General features: G+C 31.3%; 4 protein-coding genes across 5 annotated transcripts; 2 read left to right on the forward strand and 2 right to left on the reverse strand.

The window, feature by feature from the left end:
• Positions 1-771: 771 nt before the first annotated feature.
• LOC108320375 (protein SGT1 homolog A) lies at positions 772-4,978 on the reverse strand. The gene is made up of 10 exons (XM_017551781.2): positions 4,734-4,978; positions 4,579-4,648; positions 4,332-4,456; positions 3,890-4,031; positions 3,292-3,388; positions 3,118-3,183; positions 2,075-2,210; positions 1,855-1,937; positions 1,226-1,330; positions 772-1,104 (listed from the first exon to the last, which is right to left on the reverse strand). Exons 1-10 carry the CDS (start codon positions 4,891-4,893, stop codon positions 997-999), a joined length of 1,092 nt encoding a protein of 363 aa, XP_017407270.1. The 5' UTR covers positions 4,894-4,978; the 3' UTR covers positions 772-996.
• A 6,569-nt stretch (positions 4,979-11,547) lies between these two features.
• LOC108320350 (endoglucanase) lies at positions 11,548-14,392 on the forward strand. Its single transcript, XM_017551739.2, has 8 exons — positions 11,548-11,796; positions 11,905-12,117; positions 12,320-12,520; positions 12,705-12,782; positions 12,864-13,016; positions 13,116-13,224; positions 13,609-13,775; positions 13,941-14,392. Exons 1-8 carry the CDS (start codon positions 11,551-11,553, stop codon positions 14,265-14,267), a joined length of 1,494 nt encoding a protein of 497 aa, XP_017407228.2. The 5' UTR covers positions 11,548-11,550; the 3' UTR covers positions 14,268-14,392.
• A 944-nt stretch (positions 14,393-15,336) lies between these two features.
• On the reverse strand, positions 15,337-16,339 carry LOC108320321 (probable WRKY transcription factor 29). The gene is made up of 3 exons (XM_017551710.2): positions 16,319-16,339; positions 15,759-16,105; positions 15,337-15,675 (listed from the first exon to the last, which is right to left on the reverse strand). Exons 1-3 carry the CDS (start codon positions 16,337-16,339, stop codon positions 15,387-15,389), a joined length of 657 nt encoding a protein of 218 aa, XP_017407199.2. The 3' UTR covers positions 15,337-15,386.
• A 4,124-nt stretch (positions 16,340-20,463) lies between these two features.
• LOC108320359 (meiotic recombination protein SPO11-2) lies at positions 20,464-23,119 on the forward strand. 2 transcript variants are annotated; one of them, XM_017551749.1, is made up of 11 exons: positions 20,464-20,544; positions 20,638-20,721; positions 20,894-21,023; positions 21,117-21,254; positions 21,492-21,580; positions 21,690-21,818; positions 21,909-22,003; positions 22,170-22,232; positions 22,353-22,429; positions 22,519-22,676; positions 22,985-23,119. In XM_017551749.1, exons 1-11 carry the CDS (start codon positions 20,464-20,466, stop codon positions 23,117-23,119), a joined length of 1,179 nt encoding a protein of 392 aa, XP_017407238.1. The 2 variants fall into 2 exon arrangements, with proteins under 2 accessions (XP_017407238.1, XP_052725368.1); XM_052869408.1 differs by having other exon boundaries at positions 22,519-22,646.
• The last annotated feature ends 81 nt before the right edge of the window (positions 23,120-23,200 follow it).

A 23,200-nucleotide genomic window follows, 5' to 3' on the forward strand; every position in this document is an offset into this window, starting at 1 on the left:
TAATTTTATCTTTCAAGTGTTTTTAAATTTAACCGTTTCTTTTTAAATTTAATCATTTTAAAATTAAATAATAAAATTATTTGTAAAATAGATAAAATTATAAAAATTATTTATATTAATTTTTATAAATTATGATGTCAAGAAGAGTATCCGTTTTCTCTAATATTGATAAAAAAAATACAATACAATTCATATCTAAAATAGTTTCAAATTGACTAAATTTCGAGAAATTTATAAATAATAACTACTAGTACATTGACTGAATCACTTGAAAGGGAGAACCAAATATAATTAATTATTTTTCTTTATAGCTAACTTTTTTCTCGTTCCAACACATTTATGACTTTTGTACTCTGTATTAAGTTATATTTATAAAATAAAAAGGCATCCTCAAACAGGTAGTTTCTTGATCTATCCAACTCATGCAGTACATTATCACCTTTTTTCCGGTTTATGAGATTCAATAACTGCCCAAATTCTAATGTTGTGTTGCATTCATATACGATTATTTTGATTCGATGTTCAGTTTGAATCATTTGAGGGAACCTAATGCAATCTTCCATTTTTACAGATTTGACTAGCAAAAAACTTACCTTTATGTTTATGATGGTGTTATTGATAGGTAAGGAAAACTGAGGAGACTCAGTTCCCACATGGCACAGGTTATATACAAAAGCTAAAGACTACGTTTTGCCTCCTACTTCTCTGAACCAAGGATGATGACTTTTATCTTATGACGAAGCTCGGACAAGATTACTGCTCATAATCATCTCCACAGTCAAACTTAATTTCCAATATTTAATTCATAAGAAAATAAAAACTTGGAATCCGACATTATATGAACACATACCAAGAAAATTAAATCCACTCCTACAGCAAAAAGCAAATTAAGTTGTTCACACAGAAAAATAACGTCCCTTACACAAATAAAACAGCATTAACAATGATTACATTCCCACAAGCATCAGCTTCAAATATGGATATTTTAGTACCCGATTAATACTCCCATTTTTTCAGCTCCAAGCCATCTGGAGGACTGCCTTCCACCTTCTTTGATCCCACTTCTTTCCAATCAGTTGATAGCACTGTTCCATTTGACTCCACCTACAAAAAGAAAGCAGTTCAAAAAAAGGGAGTAAATGTTAATGATTTAAGATAAAACTAGCCGCAATCGGGGGAAATAAAACACGTCAATATCAAAGCATGCACAGAATGGATATCTTACGAAAGACTTGCTCATTGCTCTCCTCATGTCCTCATCTGCATTTTGGTAAATATCACGGAACAATTTATTCAAACCAGCATCACCATCAAGCTTTTCTTCTTTCTCCTGAAAGGCAGGCCACAATTTTGTCAATATCGTTGCAACAGTCTCGTATCTTACAAGATGAGGTACAGATTCTGTTTGATCTAGATTTGCAACCTTCTAATTTTTTATTATTCGAATACGGAGTAGGTTTAATTCAGGTCTTCCAGCTAAACAAAAAATCTGAATTTGGTCATCTACAATTTAAAATCTGAAGTTTTCACATTAAACTCTACACTCATCCATCAGCATGTCAATGATTTGGATTCTCATTGCTGGTAAGGAATTGAAACACACGATTCCAATGTCTTCAAGGTAATCCACATCAGTAAAAATATCATCAAATCAACTAAGATGGTGCCACAATTAGTCATTCTGTCAAACATAAAACTATATTTTGTCGATGTACTGCCAAACAATCACACAAAGAAAGCTAATTGCTTATCCTAAGTCATGGGCAACTAGTAAAAATTGAAATTGAAATTATATGGAGCCGCTAAAAATTAAGCCTAAATTATCCCGAAGGGAGAAAGGGATAGCTTCCAAACCTCTTTTTTCACTAGAGCTTCCAACTTATCCCAATCTTTTGTCTTTGCTTTTGATGATGGATATGAAGGCCTTTGAGATTGAACTGCATGCATTAACAGTGGGAGTAAGCTCACAATCAGGAAAGTAGTTGCCTCAAGTTACATTCTCAATTATTCAATTAACAATTAGAAGGACACAAAGGTATCACAAAAGGATAAAATAAATAAATAGTCATCTCACCTATAGGCATGCTTATTTTAGTGGGTAGTGTATCCTTGCTATATTCCAGAGATGTCCAATTAATAGCTTCAGCTTTTGCAAGACGAATTTCAATTTTGGTTGACAATACCACAACTTTGCAGTTGTTGGGTATTATCTGATTTGCTCAAGCAAAAGGAAAAGGTACGGAATGAATAGTGAACTTGAATATTTATTTGCTATTATTTGCCCAAGCAATACATGGCTTATTTTAAAATTAGAAAAATAAAATCAAGTAGCTGTCCCCTGATAAACAAACACAGATATTAAACTAGCACCAGCCCACATCCCCAAGACTTTCATCCTGAATTATAAAGTAATATTCAAATATACATAAAATAATTCAACAAAAGAAAGAAATAGAATGCCTTGCTATTAAAAAACAGATAAATATAAGGAATAAAATCATTATTGAACCAAGTTACATAATTGAGTATTTGCAACACTATAAATGGCAGATGGCCAAAATTCAACCAAATAAACATGTCATTGTGGCACACGGTACCACCAAATCGGGCCACTGTACATAAATTGCCTATGGTGGAAGCCCATGGGGTCAAAGAAGCCACATTATAGCTGTATGGTGACTGCTATAATGATTATTTAGCCATAGTTCAAAATAAAAAAAAAAAAAATCATAATTTCATCAGTAAATACATTAATGTACCAAGTTTATTTAGAATAATATTAATTTAAGAGATTAATTAATTTTAAAAAGGTTAAGGACTTCTACACCAATTCATTCCAAATGAATCCATTTAAATTCTATAATTGAAGTATTCCAAAACAAATCTAGAAAAAAACAAGAGGAATATTATCAGAGACCCCTCAGATCCCACCAAACAAAAAATAAATAGTCATCCTGAGTCTATTTAATGGTGAAATTAGAACAAAATCACAAGGTAGATAAAGCAGGATCTTTTTGTTATGGCACTGTCAGAAAATTGTATCTATTTTATGTGGTATCCAAAAAGATAGAAAATCATCAAGTATAGACAAGTAAACTATTAATATAAATCAGTTACCTTCCCAAACAATCGAGGTTGGAAACGATAGACATCTTGGCCAGGAACATCAATAGTTACACTAAGCTGTAATGTTCAAGTACTTCAAGTTATCTGAAGAGTTATATATGAAACACATGAAGAAATAAAACAGCGGTACAGGGGAAATACTAAGCACCCATTATATAAACCTACAATCTGTTCACCGAAGTCAGCAACCAAATCTTTTGCTGATATTCCTTTTGCAAATATTGTCACAACCACTTCTTCTGGCTTTTGGTAGTATTCATGTCTGGTTAAGCATAATCAACATGTTATCCGTAAGTTGAGAAACAAATTTCAGCATAAAATGAAATATCCATTGAGAAACAAATTTCAGCATAAAATGAAATATCCATAGATACAACACGAGAGACACAATGCCAAAAAAACAAATTATTGGAAGTTTATAGAATTGTAGCATGACGTATTAACACTCCCCATACTCCTAGACCCTAGTGCACGCTTGATAAGCACTTTTTTAGACGAAATAATCATTAAAGAAACATCATCCCAGGAGGCTTTTGATTAAATATTTTTTATGATATACATAATAAGCTTAAATGAACCTAGTAATAATAAGATTTAAAAACCATAAAATACCATATAAAATGTTCTTGATTCTTATATCTGGTAGAATTAATAACGGATTTCATGGGAGTAGTGACTCATGATGGTGGTTATAGTTTTTGTACAGAACTTAATAATGTAAAAAATAACAGCATGGAGGAAAGAAAAATAAAACGGCGAGAACCTGTATTTTGGCCTGTTTATTGTGATTTCCTTGATTTGGGATACCAAACTGTCTTCCTCAGCTTCTTTAGTCACCCCGTCATTTGTATTGTTCAAGTGGAAACCATTTGACGATATGGTGCTAACAAAATCATTTGGTTCCTCTGATAAATGAAGAGATATAATACATCAAATGAAGAGAAGCACAATTTCTCAATCACAAAAAAATGTTATATTAGTACCCCTCACTCATTATACCATTATACAATACAATACAAATGTGAATTTCGCACTTCACTATCTACTATCTATAAATCTAATAAAAAGATCATACTCATTGGATACGATAAAAAGGTTAATTACTACTAAAGTTAAACTGATTCATCCAATGTCAACAATCAGTCACTGTATATCGGCACACACAGTTCAAACCTAAAAAAAGGTTAAGTGTAATGTGTGGTCACCTGAAATAAAGCGGTCACATTCTTGAATCAACTTGGAGAATCTTAAATCGTCTGGCGCAAAAGCGGCACCGCTTTGAAGTGCCAACTTGGCAGTGTGATATTCTTCTAGCTTTATACAAGCAGTCCTGTAAAAACAAATACCAACAGCAACTAAGAAGCGTAGAAACATAGATACGCTGATTCGATGTGAAAATTATGACAACTTTTGAATTTGTATCTAAATTACTGAAAGAGAAAAAGAGCAAACCCTTTACGAAGATAGGCCTTGGACAAGGAAGGGTTTAATAAGATGGCGTTGTTGGCATCGGAAATTGCTTCTGGCGGTGGAAACATACGTTTGAGTAAGGAAGAGAGCGAGAAAGTGAAATTAATGAAGGGAATAGAGAGAGTGAAGGTATGAACCAGTGAAAGCGTTGAGCTTAATATGGGCTTGTGCTCTGTCAGCGAAGAGATGAGCGTCCTTTGGATCTAGTTTTATGGCTTCGGAGTAGAAATCGACGGCGAGAGCGAAGTCGTCATCGAAGAATGCTTCCTTCGCTTTCCTCTCAAGTTCTTTCGCCATTTCGATTTGGAGTGAGCTCGTTGACGTGCGATTCCACAGTAATATTTATTTCTAAGCAGGGATTTTTCTTCTAGACCCTTCTTTTCATTTGCTTTACTTCTCCCTCCCTCTATGGTATTTACTTTACTTCCACCCAAACCAAAAACAACCTTTTCAAATTCTCTTTTTTTTATTCAATAAAAAGAAAATATTAATGATATAAAAAAATAAAAAAGATTTGTTCTGTTCTGTTGAATTTTATTTACACTTACTTTTAACATTAAAATAATCATCCTTTTTATTTTAAATATGTACATCAAATAATGGATCTCTTCATATATTATTATAAATATTAGGTGGTTTATTTTATATTAAAATTTATTTCACCAAACATAAAAATTAAACCCACTTATTAAGTTAGATCTTAATTTAGTATAACATTTAAATTGAATCAAAACAAAATCGTTATTTCACATTTATATTATTTTTATAGTTTTGTTTAGCATAACTATTAATAATTTATAATAAAGGATTAAATATATTTTTATTTTCTAGATTATAATGTTGTTTTGGAGTTTATTTATATTCAAAATTTTAATTATGTCAGGTATTTATATTTTGGAAACGAAGGCATACTTTTTATTATCTGTGTTAATTTTTTTTTAAATGTGAGAAGGTTTTACTAACACCACAAAGATCACTTAAGGTGGGTTCTCAATTACATTTCCAAAAAAATGTTAAAATCAATTTATTATATACGATTTTAGTGTAATTTGCGTTAAAATCATTTATACTATTTACACTATTATATGAAAAGAAAATCATATATATATATATATTTCAATTTTATCCTTTAATAAATAATTATTTTTTAAATTGAAATAATTACCTCACTTATATTTACTTTATAATTATATTTTCTTTTTTATTATAAATAAAGTAAAGATATATATGTGTTTTCAGTTATGTTTATAAGCTTAATTTCATCGTAAATAAATAAATAAAAACTAAATGAAGCGAAATTGTGTTACAAAGTATAACTTATTGGTTAAATGACGTGCTTCTAAATCATGTAATTTTTTTAAAAAGATTAACTCATATCGATAAATAAAACAATTAAACCGCACCATTTTAATGTTCGCACCATTTTAATGTTTTTACCCTCAAATGATGATTTAAAAGAGTTTATTGCATTTTTAAGAGTTTATAGAATTTTAGTTAATTAAATTAAGCTAGCCCTAAATCCTATAATAGATAAGGTAAAAAAAAAATTTAATTTGAATTTGAATATTATTAAACCTGTTTAATTCCTTTACTTATTAAAAAATTAAATTGAATTAAAAAAATGCTTCAATTTGACTCATGTAAAGTCGAATTGACTTATTAGAAAAGTTTTATTAAGCACCTAATTCTTTGACATGTCTTTAAAAAAATCAAAATAACATCTAGACAGAGAAATTATTTATTAATAAAAAATTACAATTTCCCAATAACTATTAATTTTTCATTACAAATAGTATATAAAGGAATTGATTGTATAATATTTGTTTTGCAATGTACTATGTATCTAATTTTATATATTAAATGTCATTAATAAAAAAATGTTTATATGTAAAAAGTTATTTTACGTTAGTTTTGAATTACATAATATTTTAAAAATATTTAAAAATAATTATTACTAACATTTTAAGAAGTAAAAGTCTAACTCAATCCACTCATAACATGTTATAAATTAGACTTATTTCTCATGGGATTTTCAATATAATACGTGATTGTTATATATATAATATTTAGTTGTAAAGATAAAAATACGTTTTACATTTTTTAACTTTAGAAATAAAATTAAAGTCTGTAAAAACTAAAAATAAATTATATCATAACTATTCAAAATTATAATATTAGAAAGATAGAAAATAAATTACAATTATTTAAGCTAGTTATATTTTTTTAATAGAAATACAATATTGAAATTAAATTAATAAGTTATGTATGTAATTTTCTTATTTATATAATAAATATATTGTTTAATTGAATTACATATGTAATCTAATATTTTAATTTAAATTATGTTTTCACTTTTACCTGAATCAAGATTTTTTTAGTGTTAAGTTACCTTTAATAAATGATGACGAAGACTAAAAGAATGGTTAAAAAAATCCGAATTTTAAAATATCAATTTATTTTACAGGAGTAAAATTAATTGGTTTGCTTGAAAATTGGCTGATTACTAATGATGTTTCGGGACAACTATTTGTACATTATTTAGTATTTTATTAAATTTCCCTTTTCTCCCTTCCATTTAGGTTTATCATTTGTAAGAAAATTAGTTTTAAATCCATGGATGGATAGATGTTTTTTTTATATATATTTTTATAGTAAATATAGATTATATTAAAAAATCAATATTTTTCTGATAATTTAAATATTATTTTATTGATGTATATTGGCATATTTATTTTCATAAAATTTGTCATTATATTTTATCAACAATTTTTTTTTCTCTTAAAAAAATTGTTTTACTAAAAAAAATTATTAATACATTTTTTGTCAATAATTAAGAAATTATTGTAGTGTTAATTTCATCATTTCTATATCCTAACTCGTTTTCTCCTTTGGTTTTTCTCACTCCTAAAACTTATTGAACTCGAGAGTCATCTACACAAATACACAAATGTAGATTTATTTTTGGATACTTCTAATAATGCAGGTTTTGGGAAACACCAATCAAAGTATGATATTTTTAAAAGGTTTAGTTTCTAATCCAAACCCATACTTTGCAGTTCCAAATATTTCAGCTGCCAACCTTTGTATTTCTAAACAAAAAATCCAATATACATCTATGTGTAAGCTTTCATTCCCCTCCATTATTTTGTTTTGGCATGTTTTAAAATGATAAAAATGTTACATGACTTTAGTTGTGTGATACTGTTATATTAAAAAAAAAAAGTATTATTTGATTATTTTGCATTCTGCACACAACACATACATCTTACAAGATATCAGTACATCTGTAACGTCCCCGGCAACTCACAGGGACCATCTACTGCCCCCACAGATCACCACGAAGCTTTCAGGCTACCGAAAAGCAAATGCATTTGGTGATATGAGTAGCCAAATCAATCCCTTTAAGCTATCCTTCAACTGTATAGTCCCATACCTATACAGTCTCCAGATCCCTCTCATTCCGGTGTATGTTCGATTCGTCCATGTACCCCTTCCACCCGAAGCTGCCAGGAGCCGCTCCTTGTCTGTGCCCCTGCACCATGCCTCTTGCACCGGCGTCACTCCCCGCCCTCGTCAGTGCCCGGATGTCACAACATCTCTATGTTGGATATTATCTTAATTGCAACACTATTAAAATCAACAAATTTAATACTTGACACATTAAGAATTGTATTTATTTTCCAAATCATATTAAAGAATTTGCCATCATCAAATATTACTCCATAAAATTTTATATGCTTCAAAGTAGCACTTAGTTTGTGAGTATTGTTCTCTGAGTAATATAGGGTGATATAATTTTATATTCATATCACCTAAACAATAAAGATAAAATGATTATAAAAGAGTGAATTTTTATATATTTTTTAAATAATAATAATAATAATGTTAAATGAATATAAAAAATTTATATATGTCAAAATATTTTCTCTCTCATTCTTTTCATCTTAACTAGCGAAGTAAAATCAATTATTTGAGATTATACATATATAAAAAAAGCTATAACAAAAAGCTAGTTTCAAAATTTTGACTTTATGCAGAATTAAACAGAGCTATTATTTTGACTTTATTTCTTAATCAACTGGCACAGCATAAAGTTAAGTATTTATCGTTGCGCGAGTGTATGCAAAGTTGCGACAAGACAGTGAATAGTTAATTAGTTAGTTAATCCCAATATAATTTGCATGTGGGTGTGATATTCTTGTTCTCTCCTTTTCTCAGTTAATTAATTTACTTTGAATGCGTTAACCCGTGCAGCAAGTGATCTGTCCCACCATAGCTGGAAAACAAAATCTATGTTCATGTATCGCCGAAATGTATAGTAAAGTATAACAACGATGAATTATGATGCCTATATAGTTTGTTAAGAGATTGTACCAAAATTTCTCCGAGGATGGCACGTATGCATGTGATATGACGAACATGAATCATTCCGGAACAGGATCAGTTTGCACAGAAATAGTAATAGCCGAACACTGTCCTGTTGTCAATCAAGAACTTAAACCTCTCGGAATAAGTTGGTCCCACCGGATTAGAGTTTCGATGTTTCTGGTGTTTGCCTGTAATTTCGTATCAGAACACGGAATCATAATTAACCTAATATATATCCGATGTATCACGTTTTCTTCAAAAATTAGGTCATCCTCGTTGAAACATGAAATTCAAGTGCTGTGAATGTCAAAGTACTTTCACATTTGTTGGTTTCTTATTGATTAATGCATATGGCTTATATCCTCTCCTATGAATTGAATGATTAGAAAAGATGGAATATTTTCATTTGTCCTTATTTAATATACAGTTTTTATTTTAATTATATACATCACACGACTTCAAATAAAGAAATTATGTATACATGATTTCTGCATTGCTACAATGAAAAAGGTGAAATAGTGCACTTATCAAAAGTTTTCCATTATTCGCAATCAATTACAAAAAATCATGTAGAAGTACACCACTTATGTGCAACGGATGAAATTTGAATTATAAACCTATGTATACCAAAAGAAAAATAGAGAAATTAAGATATAATTAATTATAATTTAAATTTTTTAATTACAATTAATTGTAATTAAGATATAATTGATTAAGGTTATAAGGTATCTACCTATTTTTCCTGTTATAATTAAGATATAAATGATTATGAATGATTATGATTTGTTTTAATTACAATTGATTAATTAAGATATAATTGATTATGGTTGATTATATATTAATTTATCACTTGTATCCAAATAATTATAACAAATAAATAACACAAAGACTGCAATACGTACTCAAAAAATCTATTTATGAAAGACAATTCAAATTTATTATTTTTTATTGTTTTAAAATGATATTTTAATCATTATTAAATATAGAAATATTAAATGCAAAAATTGTCACAAAAAAACATTGATAAAAATAATTTTGTAGACATTGATGAAAAATAATTATTACAAAAAATAATTTCATTACCACAAAAAATCTGAAAAATATTAAAAAAAATAGTTCAAATCTATATGGAATAATCAATTACTCTAATAATGTCGATAAAAAACCAACCATAAAAAATCTAAAAAATGTTAGAAAAAATAGTTCAAATCTATATTGATCAATCAATGACTGTAATAATGTCAATAAAAAACCAATCTCTGTTAACACTCAATAAGATAAGGTTTGAAAATTAAGTTCAGAGATAAAAATATTATTTTAACTAATATGTGATCAAATAATTCGGCCATAGAAAATACTCTTGACATTTTGGTAAATTAGTCAAATAAGATGAAAATTGGTAAAAACACGATTTAATTTTCCAAAAATATTTTAAGATTTATCAATTTTTAAAATTATAAGTATAATAAAAGCATAGAAAAGAAAACAAATTTTGATAAAATATAATTTAATAGGTTAGGATTAATATATATATATATATATATATATATATATATATATATATATATATATATATATATATATATATATATATTCAGTTTAAATATTATATCATAAATGTTTTGCTCATCATTGTAGAAACAATTTTACTTTATCATTATTGAAATTATAAATTATAATATATAATAAATTAAGATATAATCAACCATAATTAATTATATCTTAATTATAATCAACTGTAATTACAACTTATATTATAATTGTTCATAATCATTTATGTTTTAATTATAATAAGAGAAAATAAGTATATACCTTATAATCTTAATCAATTATATCTTAATTACAATTAATTATAATTAAAACTTAAATCATAATCAATTATATTTTAATTTTTTTATTTTTCTTTTTTGTAGTCTATTCCAACAATGTTGTTAACACTGTGTAATCAATTTATAAGATTACTAAAATAGAAAACATGTAAAGTTTCATGATTAACTGTGGTATAGTGCAGAAGTCGTGCACCTCACCTCTCTAATAAGTTTTTTTTTTTTCTCACATTAAAAAAATAATCTCATAAAAGAAAAAATCTGTTATCGAAGGAGATGCCAAAACGAACGCAACATCAGTGTGTCTGTATGAAATGGAGCAATAAGAAAGCCAAACGTGGATGAGTAAATTAAGAAACAGATCCACTCATGCTGCCTAACTTTTTCTTATCTAAAATACTATTAATTAGATACCAAATCAATTGCCCACTTGCTGTAAGAAATTGATGGTAAGCCCGAAAAAGAGATGTTGGTAATCACGTATAGAAGTCTGTTACGAAGAATAATGCATGACAAACACGGAAATTTAAAGGGAATGGGTTGTGGAGTAAATTTCTCTTGTCCATCAACGCTTATAATCAGGCACCCTATCTCCGTGACTCCTTACGTCTGACTTCGATTACTGCACGTCACTCTATCTCCCATTCCACCTCCACTTCATCGAGTTATGTAGCAGTTAGGTAATGCCGCAGGCATTTTCCCTCTATATATACCAACTATAGCCTGCCCGTTTAGCCCAAATATTAGCTGATACTCATACATGATGGGGTACAATTTGGTGTTCATTGGTGTGTTCTGGTGGAGTTCAATGGTTAGTCACAATGGATTAGCCATGATGGATGCCGAGAAGTTGACGAGCTCCTCAGGCTCACCTAATTATGATTATGCAGATGCTCTTGGCAAAGCCATTTTGTTTTTTGAAGGACAACGCTCAGGAAAGTTGCCGTCAAACCAAAGAGTGAAGTGGAGGGAAGACTCCGCTCTCTCTGATGGCAAACTTCAGAACGTATGACTAACTAATTAACCCTACATTCTAACAACATATAGAAAGCTCAGAACGTATGAACAGTGTTTCTTATATCTTGATTAATCATTTATATATTATCTCTGACAGGTGAATTTGATTGGAGGGTACTACGATGCTGGTGATAACGTCAAGTTTGGATGGCCGATGGCATTTGCTACGAGCTTATTGAGTTGGGCTGCTGTAGAGTATGAGAGTGAGATATCTTCGGTGAACCAGCTTGGTTATCTCCAAAGTGCTATCCGTTGGGGTACAGATTTCATACTCAGGGCCCATACTTCCCCAACCACCCTCTATACACAGGCATGTTTCTATATTTAGCAAGGATATTGTTATCGTAATCACATGCTATAAAAACTAAATTATACCATTTTCTAAGATCAAAATTTGTGTACATATCAAAACCTAAACACGTAAGAAGTAGTTGAGAAGGAAAAAGGTGCAGCAATAATATGAATTATATATTTGACTACTTCACATTTAAATGGTATACCTATGGTGATAGGTTGGAGATGGGAACGCTGATCACAACTGTTGGGAGCGACCAGAAGACATGGATACACCAAGGACAGTGTATAAGATAGATGCGAATTCTCCAGGAACTGAAGCCGCAGCTGAGTCTGCTGCTGCTCTTTCTGCCGCTTCAATTGTATTCAGGAAAATAGATGCCAAGTATTCCTCCACGCTATTAAGCCATTCAAAATCAGTAAGCAAAATGCATCATGATATACATGATTTTTTTTTTCATGAATTATGCTGAGCAATATATAACTATTATGACGTAGAAATGTCGACGTGCTTCCAGCTAGCACAATTGAAGGATGTTTAGATTGTTGATACACAATTTACTCATAACATGTTTATATATGCTGACTATGTTTTGCATGCAGCTGTTTGATTTTGCAGACAAGAACAGAGGTTCTTATTCCGGTTCTTGCCCATTCTATTGCTCGTACTCGGGTTACCAGGTACAAGAAACGTTCAAAACTAGAACAAAATTTTGATTAATCATTAACTCATTGGGATTTTTGTAATGTGTACAAAAAAAGGATGAACTGCTATGGGCGGCTGCTTGGTTGTACAAGGCAAGTGGAGAAAGCAAGTATCTGACCTACATCATAGGTAACCAAGGATCGAGCCAGGCAGTGTCTGAATTCAGCTGGGATAACAAATTTGTTGGGGCTCAGACATTACTAACCGAGGTCTTACATATTTAATAAATTACCAGATACCTATTATACTAACGGGACAAGTTTGATTAAGAGATGATAATTCTATTCATTTATAATTTCTTTCTCCAGGAATTCTACGGTGGAAAGAAAGAACTGACCAAGATTAAGAGTGACGCTGAGTCATTTATATGCTCTGTGATGCCAGGAAGTAGCTCTCGACAGATTAAAACAACTCCTGGTATAAACATTTATGTATACCTAAAGATGTTGAAACAAACGTATACTTATTTTCATTCAAAAGATTAAATTGAATTTTTTTATATATTTTTAAAAATTGAATTACTATTAATATAATTTATAAAATTTAAAAATAAGTTGCTTAAAGTTATTAATTTCAATATTTTAGATCATAATTTAATTTGATTCAGTTTCCTCGAATTATATATAGTTAATAATTATATTCAAAATAGCTTAATTATTTGAATTGTTGTGTTTGCTGATCCTGACTGGTATTATTATTGGTGGAAAAGATATTATGTAATTACAGATTGGACAAATGGTTTTACATGTTTCATTCAACGATGTGATGTGATTAATGGAATGAGGTTCATTGTTTACTCAGGTGGTCTTCTGTTTACTAGAGATAGTAGCAATTTGCAATATACCACGAGCTCGACCATGGTGCTGTTCATTTTTTCTAGAATCTTAAACAGAAATCACATCAACGGAATCAATTGTGGCTCCGCGCATTTCACACCGTCTCAAATTAGAGCCTTTGCGAAAACACAGGTACGTATATATATATATATATATATACACACGAACACGAAACTCTCTCAACAGAAAGTGTTCTTTGTTTTTTTTCAAACAACTCAAATTCATATATAGAATAACTATTGATATTACGTGAATTGATAAAGAAAAGAGTTTAATTAATGTGTGTGGGAATTGCAGGTGGACTACATATTAGGAAGCAATCCGATGAAGATGTCGTATATGGTGGGATTTGGCAGCAAATACCCAAAGCAATTACATCACAGAGCCTCGTCCATACCTTCAATCAAAGTTCATCCGGCGAAGTTGGGTTGCAATGGTGGTCTATCAGATTATTACAATTCTCCTAATCCAAATCCCAATACTCATGTGGGTGCCATTGTTGGAGGCCCCGATTCAAATGACCATTTCAATGATGCAAGATCTGACTATTCCCACACCGAGCCTACCACGTACATGAATGCTGCTTTCGTCGCTTCAGTGTCTGCTTTGCTTGCCAAAACCTAAACTCCAAATTCAAGATTCATAGAAATTTATACATTTAAATAATTGCAAAGGTATTTTAGATTCAAATCACCCTATCATTGTACTATTGTCATTCACTAACAAAATAAATGGAAATTACACTTTTATGCGCTGTTATAAGACAATCATATTTGACTTGTAATCTAACTGAACTACAGTGGGAATGGGTCGGAGACTAAAGGCTGAAATCAGTGTATAGATATATCTCTTAATAAAAAAATAGATGATTTTGCTTAAGTGATTATATTATTTTTAATAGCAAATTCCTGATTATTTATCTTTTAATAAAATAAAAGTTTTTGTTAATTGGAGTCAATAAATGATCCTTAGTCATAGATTATTCATATTATTACTTTAAGAAACACACGGAGTCTATAGTTTAAGTGGACCGGATCATGATTAATTTCGGTTAATTATGAATGACAAAAATGTAGGACAATGGCACGAGGAAGAAGCGAGAAGAAAATATATTTAATGAGGTTTTTGTTGCATTGGTATAAATATATTGTAAACAGATTGTAGTAAATAGTTCTTTTAATATATTTTTTTTTTTATAAAAAAATTGGTTAATTATGATTTACATCAAAAGCAGTAACAATATAACTGTGGATGCTCTAGATTTGGAGATCGATATCTATATATATATCTTCACAACACTAACTTTAAAGGGAACTATAAACATATACTTTTCTATATTCCATCATTCATTTAATATTTATTAAAATATTTTGATTTTTTAATTGATCCATCTTAATTTATTTTATATTTTAAAGAAAAAATATATTTTTTGTTGGTGTAATAGGTGTAGAGTGAAAAGCATAATTTTTGTATATCATCACTCATAAAAACCATACTTTTTCTAATCTTTCTGTTTCTTTAAATAATAGTCTTTTTGAATTTTTCAAAATTGAAAGTATCTTCAATTAAATAAATGCCAGAATTTGAAAAGATTACTGTTAATTTTAGAATGATGTTAGCTGTCAACTATCTAAAACCTTTTATTTCTGTTTTCGGGAGTGAACAAACTGAAGAATGAAAGATTTACTGTAGATTAAACAAAAGAAAGTTTGGAGAAAATGATAGGGAAACTTTTAAGCCATGTCACTTCGTTGTTGGAGGAGGTGCAATGGTGGAAGTTGAGTTTTTTCGAGCTTGGTGAGGGCTGTGTTCTGCGGTGTAGGTAACTATGAAAACTCCGGGATCCAAATGGCTACGTTCCACGTGTTTCCTGGCCAAACATCCTTTGGAGCTGCTGCATCTATAATAGCTACGTGGATATGGTGATCCCTTTATCGGTTTCTGTCCATATTTACGCCATGCCCATGGGTCTGACACACCATCTGCAGCTGTCATATGCTTCACCACCCTCTTGCTCTTCAGCTTCTTCTTGCTGATAAATTAACAGTGATAAACATGTTGACTTCTGATGTAACGAAGCAAAATTATTTATGTATAGTTTGATGAATGGCTTACCTTTTTCTGCATTTAGAGACTGCGGTATCGTGCAAATCTTGTGCTTGTACATCTACTTTGTTTGATGGTTTGAGTTTTTTGACAGTTTTATCAGGGACGGGTTGGGAACTTGAAATGATGGAACTGTTACGAAATTGGGGGTAGAAAGGTTTATAAATCTCTTCCAATTCATCAAGCACCGTTTTGGTTTCTGAGAATTCCTGAAAATTGCAAAGTAGGTCATCTTGTTCAGCACAAAAATGTTGAGAAAGAATGAGATTCGGGTTGTCCATAATGGTGGCTGGGGCAATTGTACATCCCACAATAGCATGCAAATCCCAAGCCATCCCGCGTGCAAGTTCTTCCAACTGCAGATCGCATATAAATAGGAAAACGTAGAAATAGAGATGGAGAGATAGAGATGAGTTTTAGTCAAAGATGAAATTACAAGGAAAATAGGAGAAATGTCAACCAAGGTTTGGCTATCTATAATCATTGTGACTTTGTGCTTCAAGGCTTTAATTTGCTTCAAAGTTCAAACAAGATTTTGTTATTTTCCTGCAATTCGATGCAAGAATCACCTTTTGATGAAGATTGTCCATTGTGAAATCAGAAAGATGTGTCGTGTGTGAGCACGCATGTACAAGACTATGGAATCAATCTTGCCGTTACCCTATACAAACAACAGCGGGCCGACAAGGAAGAAAAACGATTGATGTGCGCACTCTTTTTTCTTTTTCTTATTTGAACAATGACAGATTCTTCCTTTTGTATATTTGTTTTTATATATTTTTTGTTCCAATTCTATTTTTTAGTAATTTTTGAAACTAAAAGAATTATTCTATCATTTTTATTGACTGTTAAATAAAAATCATTAAGTATTTATATTTTCTTCATTAAATTATTTCCAAGAGAATCTTAGATTGTTTGGATAACATCAATTTTAAATTCAAACTTCATTTCATCTATGATTGCTATAAATATATATAAAAATTTGTTATAATACTATTAAGAAGTTCAAAATCTCAGATTTAGTAAATATGATAATGTTGACACGTAGATAACAAATTATAAATATAATATTTTAAGAACTTTTGTAACATCCTAAAAATACAACAATAAACTATATATATTAGAATAATCACATTAATAATAATCCAGAATCAATCTTACACTAGAGTCGAGCGTACGCTCATGGCCGAACGGCCTTACAGAAGGAGTTACAAATTTAAGCCGCTCAAGATAAGCAACCCTGACCGAACGGTTTACAAAAGAATTAAATACCGAACGGTCACATAGAACAAAAGAGAGGAGGTGACCGAACGATCACCTCACAACAAAAATTACTATAAACTAGCCGAACGCTCCTATGGCTCGATCTTTGCTTCCACTTCTTCCAAATTTTCTTCTTCCAGTGCCTCTTCCAGCCGCTCGTCTCCTTCTGCTCACATCCACACGGATGATCATTGCAATGACAAGGACGGACGTACAAAACCAGACACGACAGGAAACGCAGGGTAAGCTTATGTAATTTAATTCATGCATAAACATACATTTCAAATAATCCAACACCAAATAAATTTCAACGTACGTATCATACAAAGCCTATCACTAGACTGACTGTCCGGACTGTATGAAATCTGCGTAGCTACAGGCGTTCGTGCACCCGGGTGATGTAGTAACTGGAATACTCTCATCAGCTGCCACCCGAGGTTAGTCCTATTCATCCAAAGTACCCCTAAGGACGGGACCTCCTGTCGTTTCCACACATGACCTACCCTCCTCTACGTGAGGACGAGTACCCACGAAACATCAGGATGAACAGCCAGCATTAGCATAACCACAGTCATACTTTACAAATCTCAATTCTCAATCCTGAGTCGTTCCTCCCTGGAACGCTCGTACAAATCCACAACATTCCATTCATCTCATATTTTCTTCATCATTCATTATCAATCATCTCAAGTTTGTCTTTCCTTGCCAATCATTTTAGTTTCATCTTTCATTATCAATCATTTCAATTTCCTCTTTGATCAAAAGTTTATAAAAGACACCAAATACCGAACGTTAATCCTCACTCAGAACGAGGACGAACACTGAAGACGAGACAAATAGGTCTCCAGTTCCAGAATAGGATAAGACCGAAAGGTTTACTATCGGTTTGAGAGAGAAACCGAGTGTAATAAATATAGCAAGGAACGAATGAACCAAACGTTCATTACAAAGTGAATCAATTATATGAACTGACTCTTGATAACTCTGACCGAACGCTGAAAAGACCTCGCCAAAGGCTACGACTCTATGCTGGAGCCAATCGATACCAACACTTCGAGATATTCCAATAAAATACTTAGAAGAATTCTCATGAAGAAACCGAACGCTTATGAATATTTAACTTATTTGATTTTACATCAAGAAATCCGAATGCCAGTAAATGACCGAGCACGGTAGAGAAGAAAATTCTATTGAAGTTAGACGAACACTATTTTCATCAAGATAGATTATACAAGAAACGAGTACGAGCGCTTGGTGTAAGACCGAGCATTACTTAGTACGAGCGCTTGGTGTAAGACCGAGCACTACTAAGTACGAGCGCTAGGTGTAAGATTGAGCACTACTAAACTTATAATAAAAGGCTTGATAAATATAATAAGATACTATCGAAGTAGTGTTTATGAACAACGGAAATATACCATTATATATATATATATATATATATATATATATATATATATATATATATATATATATATATATATATATATATATATATATATATATATATATAAATTGAGTTTGTAACAGGATACCCAGATACGACTGTGCTTGGCCGAACGCTCAAGCATAGTATTATCACCCGAGGACGCTCGTCCTCAACTAGGATTCTCTCCAAATGAAAGAATCCCGTTTCAACTAGGTTCACCAGGAAAACCGAACAGTCAATGACCGTTCAGTAACGAACGTACACTTTTATATGAGAAATTTCATACCAGACTCATTTATTTTCAACTCATTTCTTAACATATAGTTTCATAACTTTATACATTTATATCATAATCAACTTTCATACTTCATACAATCCATATCATATAAGTTTCATATATTTCATACATCAGAACATGGCAACCATCATATATCATATAGTCAAATATCACAATAATCATACTTCATTTTAATTTAGTAACTCAACGAACGTTCATTCAATCCAATCACCTCAGTCATCATGCATCAAAATCATTCAATCAACCAAACGAATGTTCAAACATTTCAACAGCATACAAATTAAATTAAATAAGCTTCACTTACCTTTGAGCGTGACCGAACGTTCCCAGACGCAGAAATACAATTTCGCCACTACATGTTCTTCTACTGTCAACGCTCGACAATTCAAACTACACCAAGTGACAACCCGACACTATTCAGAACTACTCATTTTAAGAATGGTGATCAACACACGAACCCAGAACTGGGTTTGCATGTTTAGGAAAACGAGCGACAGAGCTAAGAGAAAGACTTACCAGCCCAACTTCACAAACCGAACGGTTTATCTGGAAGCTCTTGATGCTGGAAGTGCTTCTACAGTGCCAGAATAGTGATCGGAGGAGAGAAAGTGAGTGTTTTCTCAGAGAGAAGATGAAGAGGATGTAGAGAGAAGGAGGAGAGAATGAGATTCTTCAGAAATATGAAAAGAGGGTGCATGCAGAGAGTGGAGTAGATTTTCTGAAAATCCAAGTTTTGCTCCACACGTCAGAACGAAAGTCCCCTCTTTAGTCGACACCTGTTTTCCACTAACTGATTTTCGGATCCTCTTCGCTTGACACCTGGCGTCCGCACAGAGAGTTTTTGGAGGCGTTTTAAATGACTGACAGGAGGGTTTGGGTTCGTTTTTCCGAGGTCTGACAACTTTGGATTAAATGTGATGTTTTTAATATATATGTTGTATATTATATAGTTGCAATTTTTTTATCAAATAAAATTTTGTCACTTTTATTCTATTATTGTTTATATATATATATATATATATATATATATATATATATATATATATATATATATATATATATATATATATATATATATATATATATATATATATATATATATATATATAAATTGAGTGATGTATAAAAAAAACTCACAAACATCAATTTTTAAAGTTTTTTTTATTGAAAATATTTACAAAAAATTTATATAAACAATATCTCGGTAAAAATCTCCAAAATGTATTCCGAGTACAAAAATCTCATTAGTATGTGATATCATACTTTTATTATAGACAACTTACACCTATATATAATAAATCTCCCCAATTATCCCTATGAAAAAAAAATCCCAATATTTTAACAATGAAAAAGATCATATTTACGTTAATTACCATCAAGCAAGGTCACGAACAGAAAATAAGCTTAAATGAGAAAGAAACCAGGGATACTAGGAATTAAATTGCCAAAACAAAGTAAAAAAATGGAGTTAAAACCATACATATTAGAACTTAAAACACCACGTGCTAGTTCTAAGGTATTTTAACAAAAATACATAAAAATACATATAGATTGTTAAAGAAATTTACTAGCAATTAGTAAAATAAAATATATTATTTTCTCTAAAATGTCTGTTATATGTGTAGTTAAACGACATACAATTGTTGTGTTTGACACAAGACTATCTTATTCAGGCATTGCGCGCCAATTATACAGTTATGGAATTCTGAAAATTTCACGCTCCCATGGAAGATCTTCAAAATTCAGCTCTAAAATTCTTCTCCGATCAAGAGCTCTGTAATGCCGATATCGTCCCTCCTGCTCAGGTAATAATACTCTTTCACAATCCATCCGATTTCGTTTTTCTGTTGCTCTTGATCTTGATCTTGATCGTGCCAGTTCCGTTTTGACGCGTGCAGGTTCGAGCGAGAATTGAAGTTTCTGTCCTCAATTTTCTCAAAATATTAAATGCATCAAACCCTGCCATCTCAGATTTGCCTTTGGTACAATTTCGATTAATCATAAGCAATAATCTCTCTGTTTCACTTGAATAAACTTTTAAACACTAGTTTGCCTTGTTCTTGTCACTGTTATCTTGTTCTTAGTTATTTGCTATCAGAAAACAAATATGAATGTATTTCAAATTTTATCTTAATAATCCTAAGAAACAAACAGATTCAGAGGAAATATAGCAATAGTCGAGTGAATCATGGCCTTTTGACAGAACTTTCACGTGTTTTTCTCTCCAATTCCATATCCACAAGGTCTCTGATGAGACCTAATGCAGCAAAGGCCTTCGTTAGGGGTACGGATTACGAATGTAGTTTTTCATTTTTCTTGTTCTTTTCTTTCCAATATTTTTTGTGTTTGAGATATAAATTTAATCTTTGACTTGCAGTGTGGAAGGTGATGGAGATGTGCTATCAGATATTGCTTCAGGAAAAGCGGGTCACGCAGAGGGAACTCTTCTACAAGTTGCTCTGTGATTCGCCACACCTGTTTCCCTCTCAAACGCATGTTAACAGGACAATCCAAGGTTATTACTAATGTGTCGTTTCGTTTTGGATAATCATTTATAAGAAAAAATAAAATGAAACTAGTGTTTCGTTAAAAGATAAATTAATAGATTTCTCATTTAGTTTATCTAAAATCTAATTTTAATTAGGCTTATGTTACTTCTAACTAATTAGTAAATATTATTTCTTTTATCTTTCTATTATTTTTTTCGTATAATTTTGAAGTTTTAACTGGAAAATCGGTTTGAGTCAAACAGATCTAGTAGCATTGCTTCGGTGCAGCCGATACAGTCTTGGAATCATGGCTTCCAGTCGAGGACTCATAGCTGGCCGTCTGACTTTGCAGGTATCTCATGAATACTTCATTCGAGGATATTACAATTTCGGTATTTCATGGTTAGGATATTTTATACGAATTGTTTGATGAAATGTTGTAAATGATTTTTTTTGTACAGGAACCGGGCAAAGAGGTTGTTGATTGCTCTTTGTGTGGTTCTTCTGGATTTGCAATTTCTGGTGACTTGAATTTGTTACAGAGATTGGTTCTACATGCAGATGCTCGGTACATTATAATAGTTGAAAAGGTGAGCTTGTTAGAGGTTGTTTGGTTTATTCAAATTCCTAATTTCGCTGAACAATACTTTTTGATACAATAATATTTGGTTCTCTTTTAGCACGCAATATTTCAGCGGCTTACTGAGGATCGGTTCTTTCATCAAATTCCGAGCATTCTTATCACTGCTAAAGGCTATCCAGACATGGCCACAAGGTACTCTGCACACCAGTTTACAAGATAGATAATTCAATATCTTTGAGCTCTTACAGGATCTCATAAAAGTTCTCAATTCATGCTAGACACTATCATGTAATATATGGTGGTGTTAATCCATTGATATGATGCTTTTAATAACTGAAACGCCAAAGTTCAAATGCAGATTTCTTCTTTATCGGATCAATCGAGCTTTTCCAGACTTGCCAATTTTAGCTTTGGTGGATTGGTATAATTCCTGGTCTTTGTACCGATAATAACTTCCCGCTGTAATGTTTCAGAAAGACATTCTGTTCTTTTATGTTAAAAAATATAACATTTTGTTCTATCCGTGTTTAAACTTATAAAGGAATCCAGCTGGATTAGCCATTCTATGCACCTTCAAATTTGGAAGTGTAGCAATGGGCCTAGAGGCCTACAGATACGGTAGTTGAATAATCCCGTTTTAACAAAAGTATAGAAGCTCTGATGTGTTGAAAAGAAACTTAAGAAAGGTTTTCATATGCATTATCTAGCTTGCAACGTCAAGTGGTTAGGACTGCGGAGTAATGATCTACCTTTGGTGCCTGATCAATCTTTCGTTCCATTGAAGCCAAAGGATCTGCAAATTGCTCGAAGCTTGATGTCCTCAGGAATATTACTGGTAAGCTATCCAGAACCCCCTCTGAATTTTGCCTACTGTATCATTTGCCTCCTCGAGTTTTGTTTAGTGATTTATGTTTATTACATCTTTTATTTCAATTGATTAAATTCATTTCTTGTACAAAACATTTTGACATACGTTGCTATTGTGATTCGTACCTTCTGATTTATTCCAAATGATTCCAATGATTCTGATTGTATATGCATATTGGCCGTTACAAGAACCGATCTATACAAGCATTATGTTAAAATTGATGTCCATCAAGATCCTTGAGGCTCACATAAGAATATTATCTTCGACCAAAGCGCGTTTTACTTTAACAAAATGTTGTTTGACAGGATAGTTACAAGGATGAAGTGGCCGTAATGATTCAAAGAGGAAGGAGAGCTGAAATCGAGGCTCTATACTTTCATGGATATGACTATTTGGGGAAGTATATTGCTAAAAAAATTGTACAGTCCGATTACGTATGATTATACTAAATATATGTCTTAACTGTAAAATACAAAGCTAAATAAAAAACGGAGGTTTTTCTGCGTAACTCAAGTGTATAA

This window comes from Vigna angularis, chromosome 10 (assembly GCF_016808095.1).
Source record: "Vigna angularis cultivar LongXiaoDou No.4 chromosome 10, ASM1680809v1, whole genome shotgun sequence".
Classification (NCBI taxonomy): domain Eukaryota; kingdom Viridiplantae; phylum Streptophyta; class Magnoliopsida; order Fabales; family Fabaceae; genus Vigna; species Vigna angularis.

Excerpts from the sequence above, each read along its gene's own strand:
- LOC108320350 (XM_017551739.2), top strand. The coding sequence starts at position 11,551 with ATGATGGGGTACAATTTGGTGTTCATTGGTGTGTTCTGGTGGAGTTCA. Across the intron at positions 12,521-12,704 it reads TATTAAGCCATTCAAAATCA|CTGTTTGATTTTGCAGACAA; the intron begins GTAAGCAAAATG and ends TTTTGCATGCAG. Across the intron at positions 12,783-12,863 it reads GCTCGTACTCGGGTTACCAG|GATGAACTGCTATGGGCGGC; the intron begins GTACAAGAAACG and ends GTACAAAAAAAG.
- LOC108320321 (XM_017551710.2), bottom strand. The coding sequence starts at position 16,339 with ATGGACAATCTTCATCAAAAG. Across the intron at positions 16,106-16,318 it reads TGGACAATCTTCATCAAAAG|TTGGAAGAACTTGCACGCGG; the intron begins GTGATTCTTGCA and ends TGCGATCTGCAG. Across the intron at positions 15,676-15,758 it reads GTCTCTAAATGCAGAAAAAG|CAAGAAGAAGCTGAAGAGCA; the intron begins GTAAGCCATTCA and ends TTAATTTATCAG.
- LOC108320375 (XM_017551781.2), bottom strand. The coding sequence starts at position 4,893 with ATGGCGAAAGAACTTGAGAGGAAAGCGAAGGAAGCATTCTTCGATGAC. Across the intron at positions 4,032-4,331 it reads ATGTGACCGCTTTATTTCAG|AGGAACCAAATGATTTTGTT; the intron begins GTGACCACACAT and ends TTCATTTATCAG. Across the intron at positions 1,105-1,225 it reads GAGCAATGAGCAAGTCTTTC|GTGGAGTCAAATGGAACAGT; the intron begins GTAAGATATCCA and ends TTCTTTTTGTAG.
- LOC108320359 (XM_017551749.1), top strand. The coding sequence starts at position 20,464 with ATGGAAGATCTTCAAAATTCAGCTCTAAAATTCTTCTCCGATCAAGAG. Across the intron at positions 22,233-22,352 it reads ATTTTAGCTTTGGTGGATTG|GAATCCAGCTGGATTAGCCA; the intron begins GTATAATTCCTG and ends AAACTTATAAAG. Across the intron at positions 22,677-22,984 it reads CAGAACCCCCTCTGAATTTT|GATAGTTACAAGGATGAAGT; the intron begins GCCTACTGTATC and ends GTTGTTTGACAG.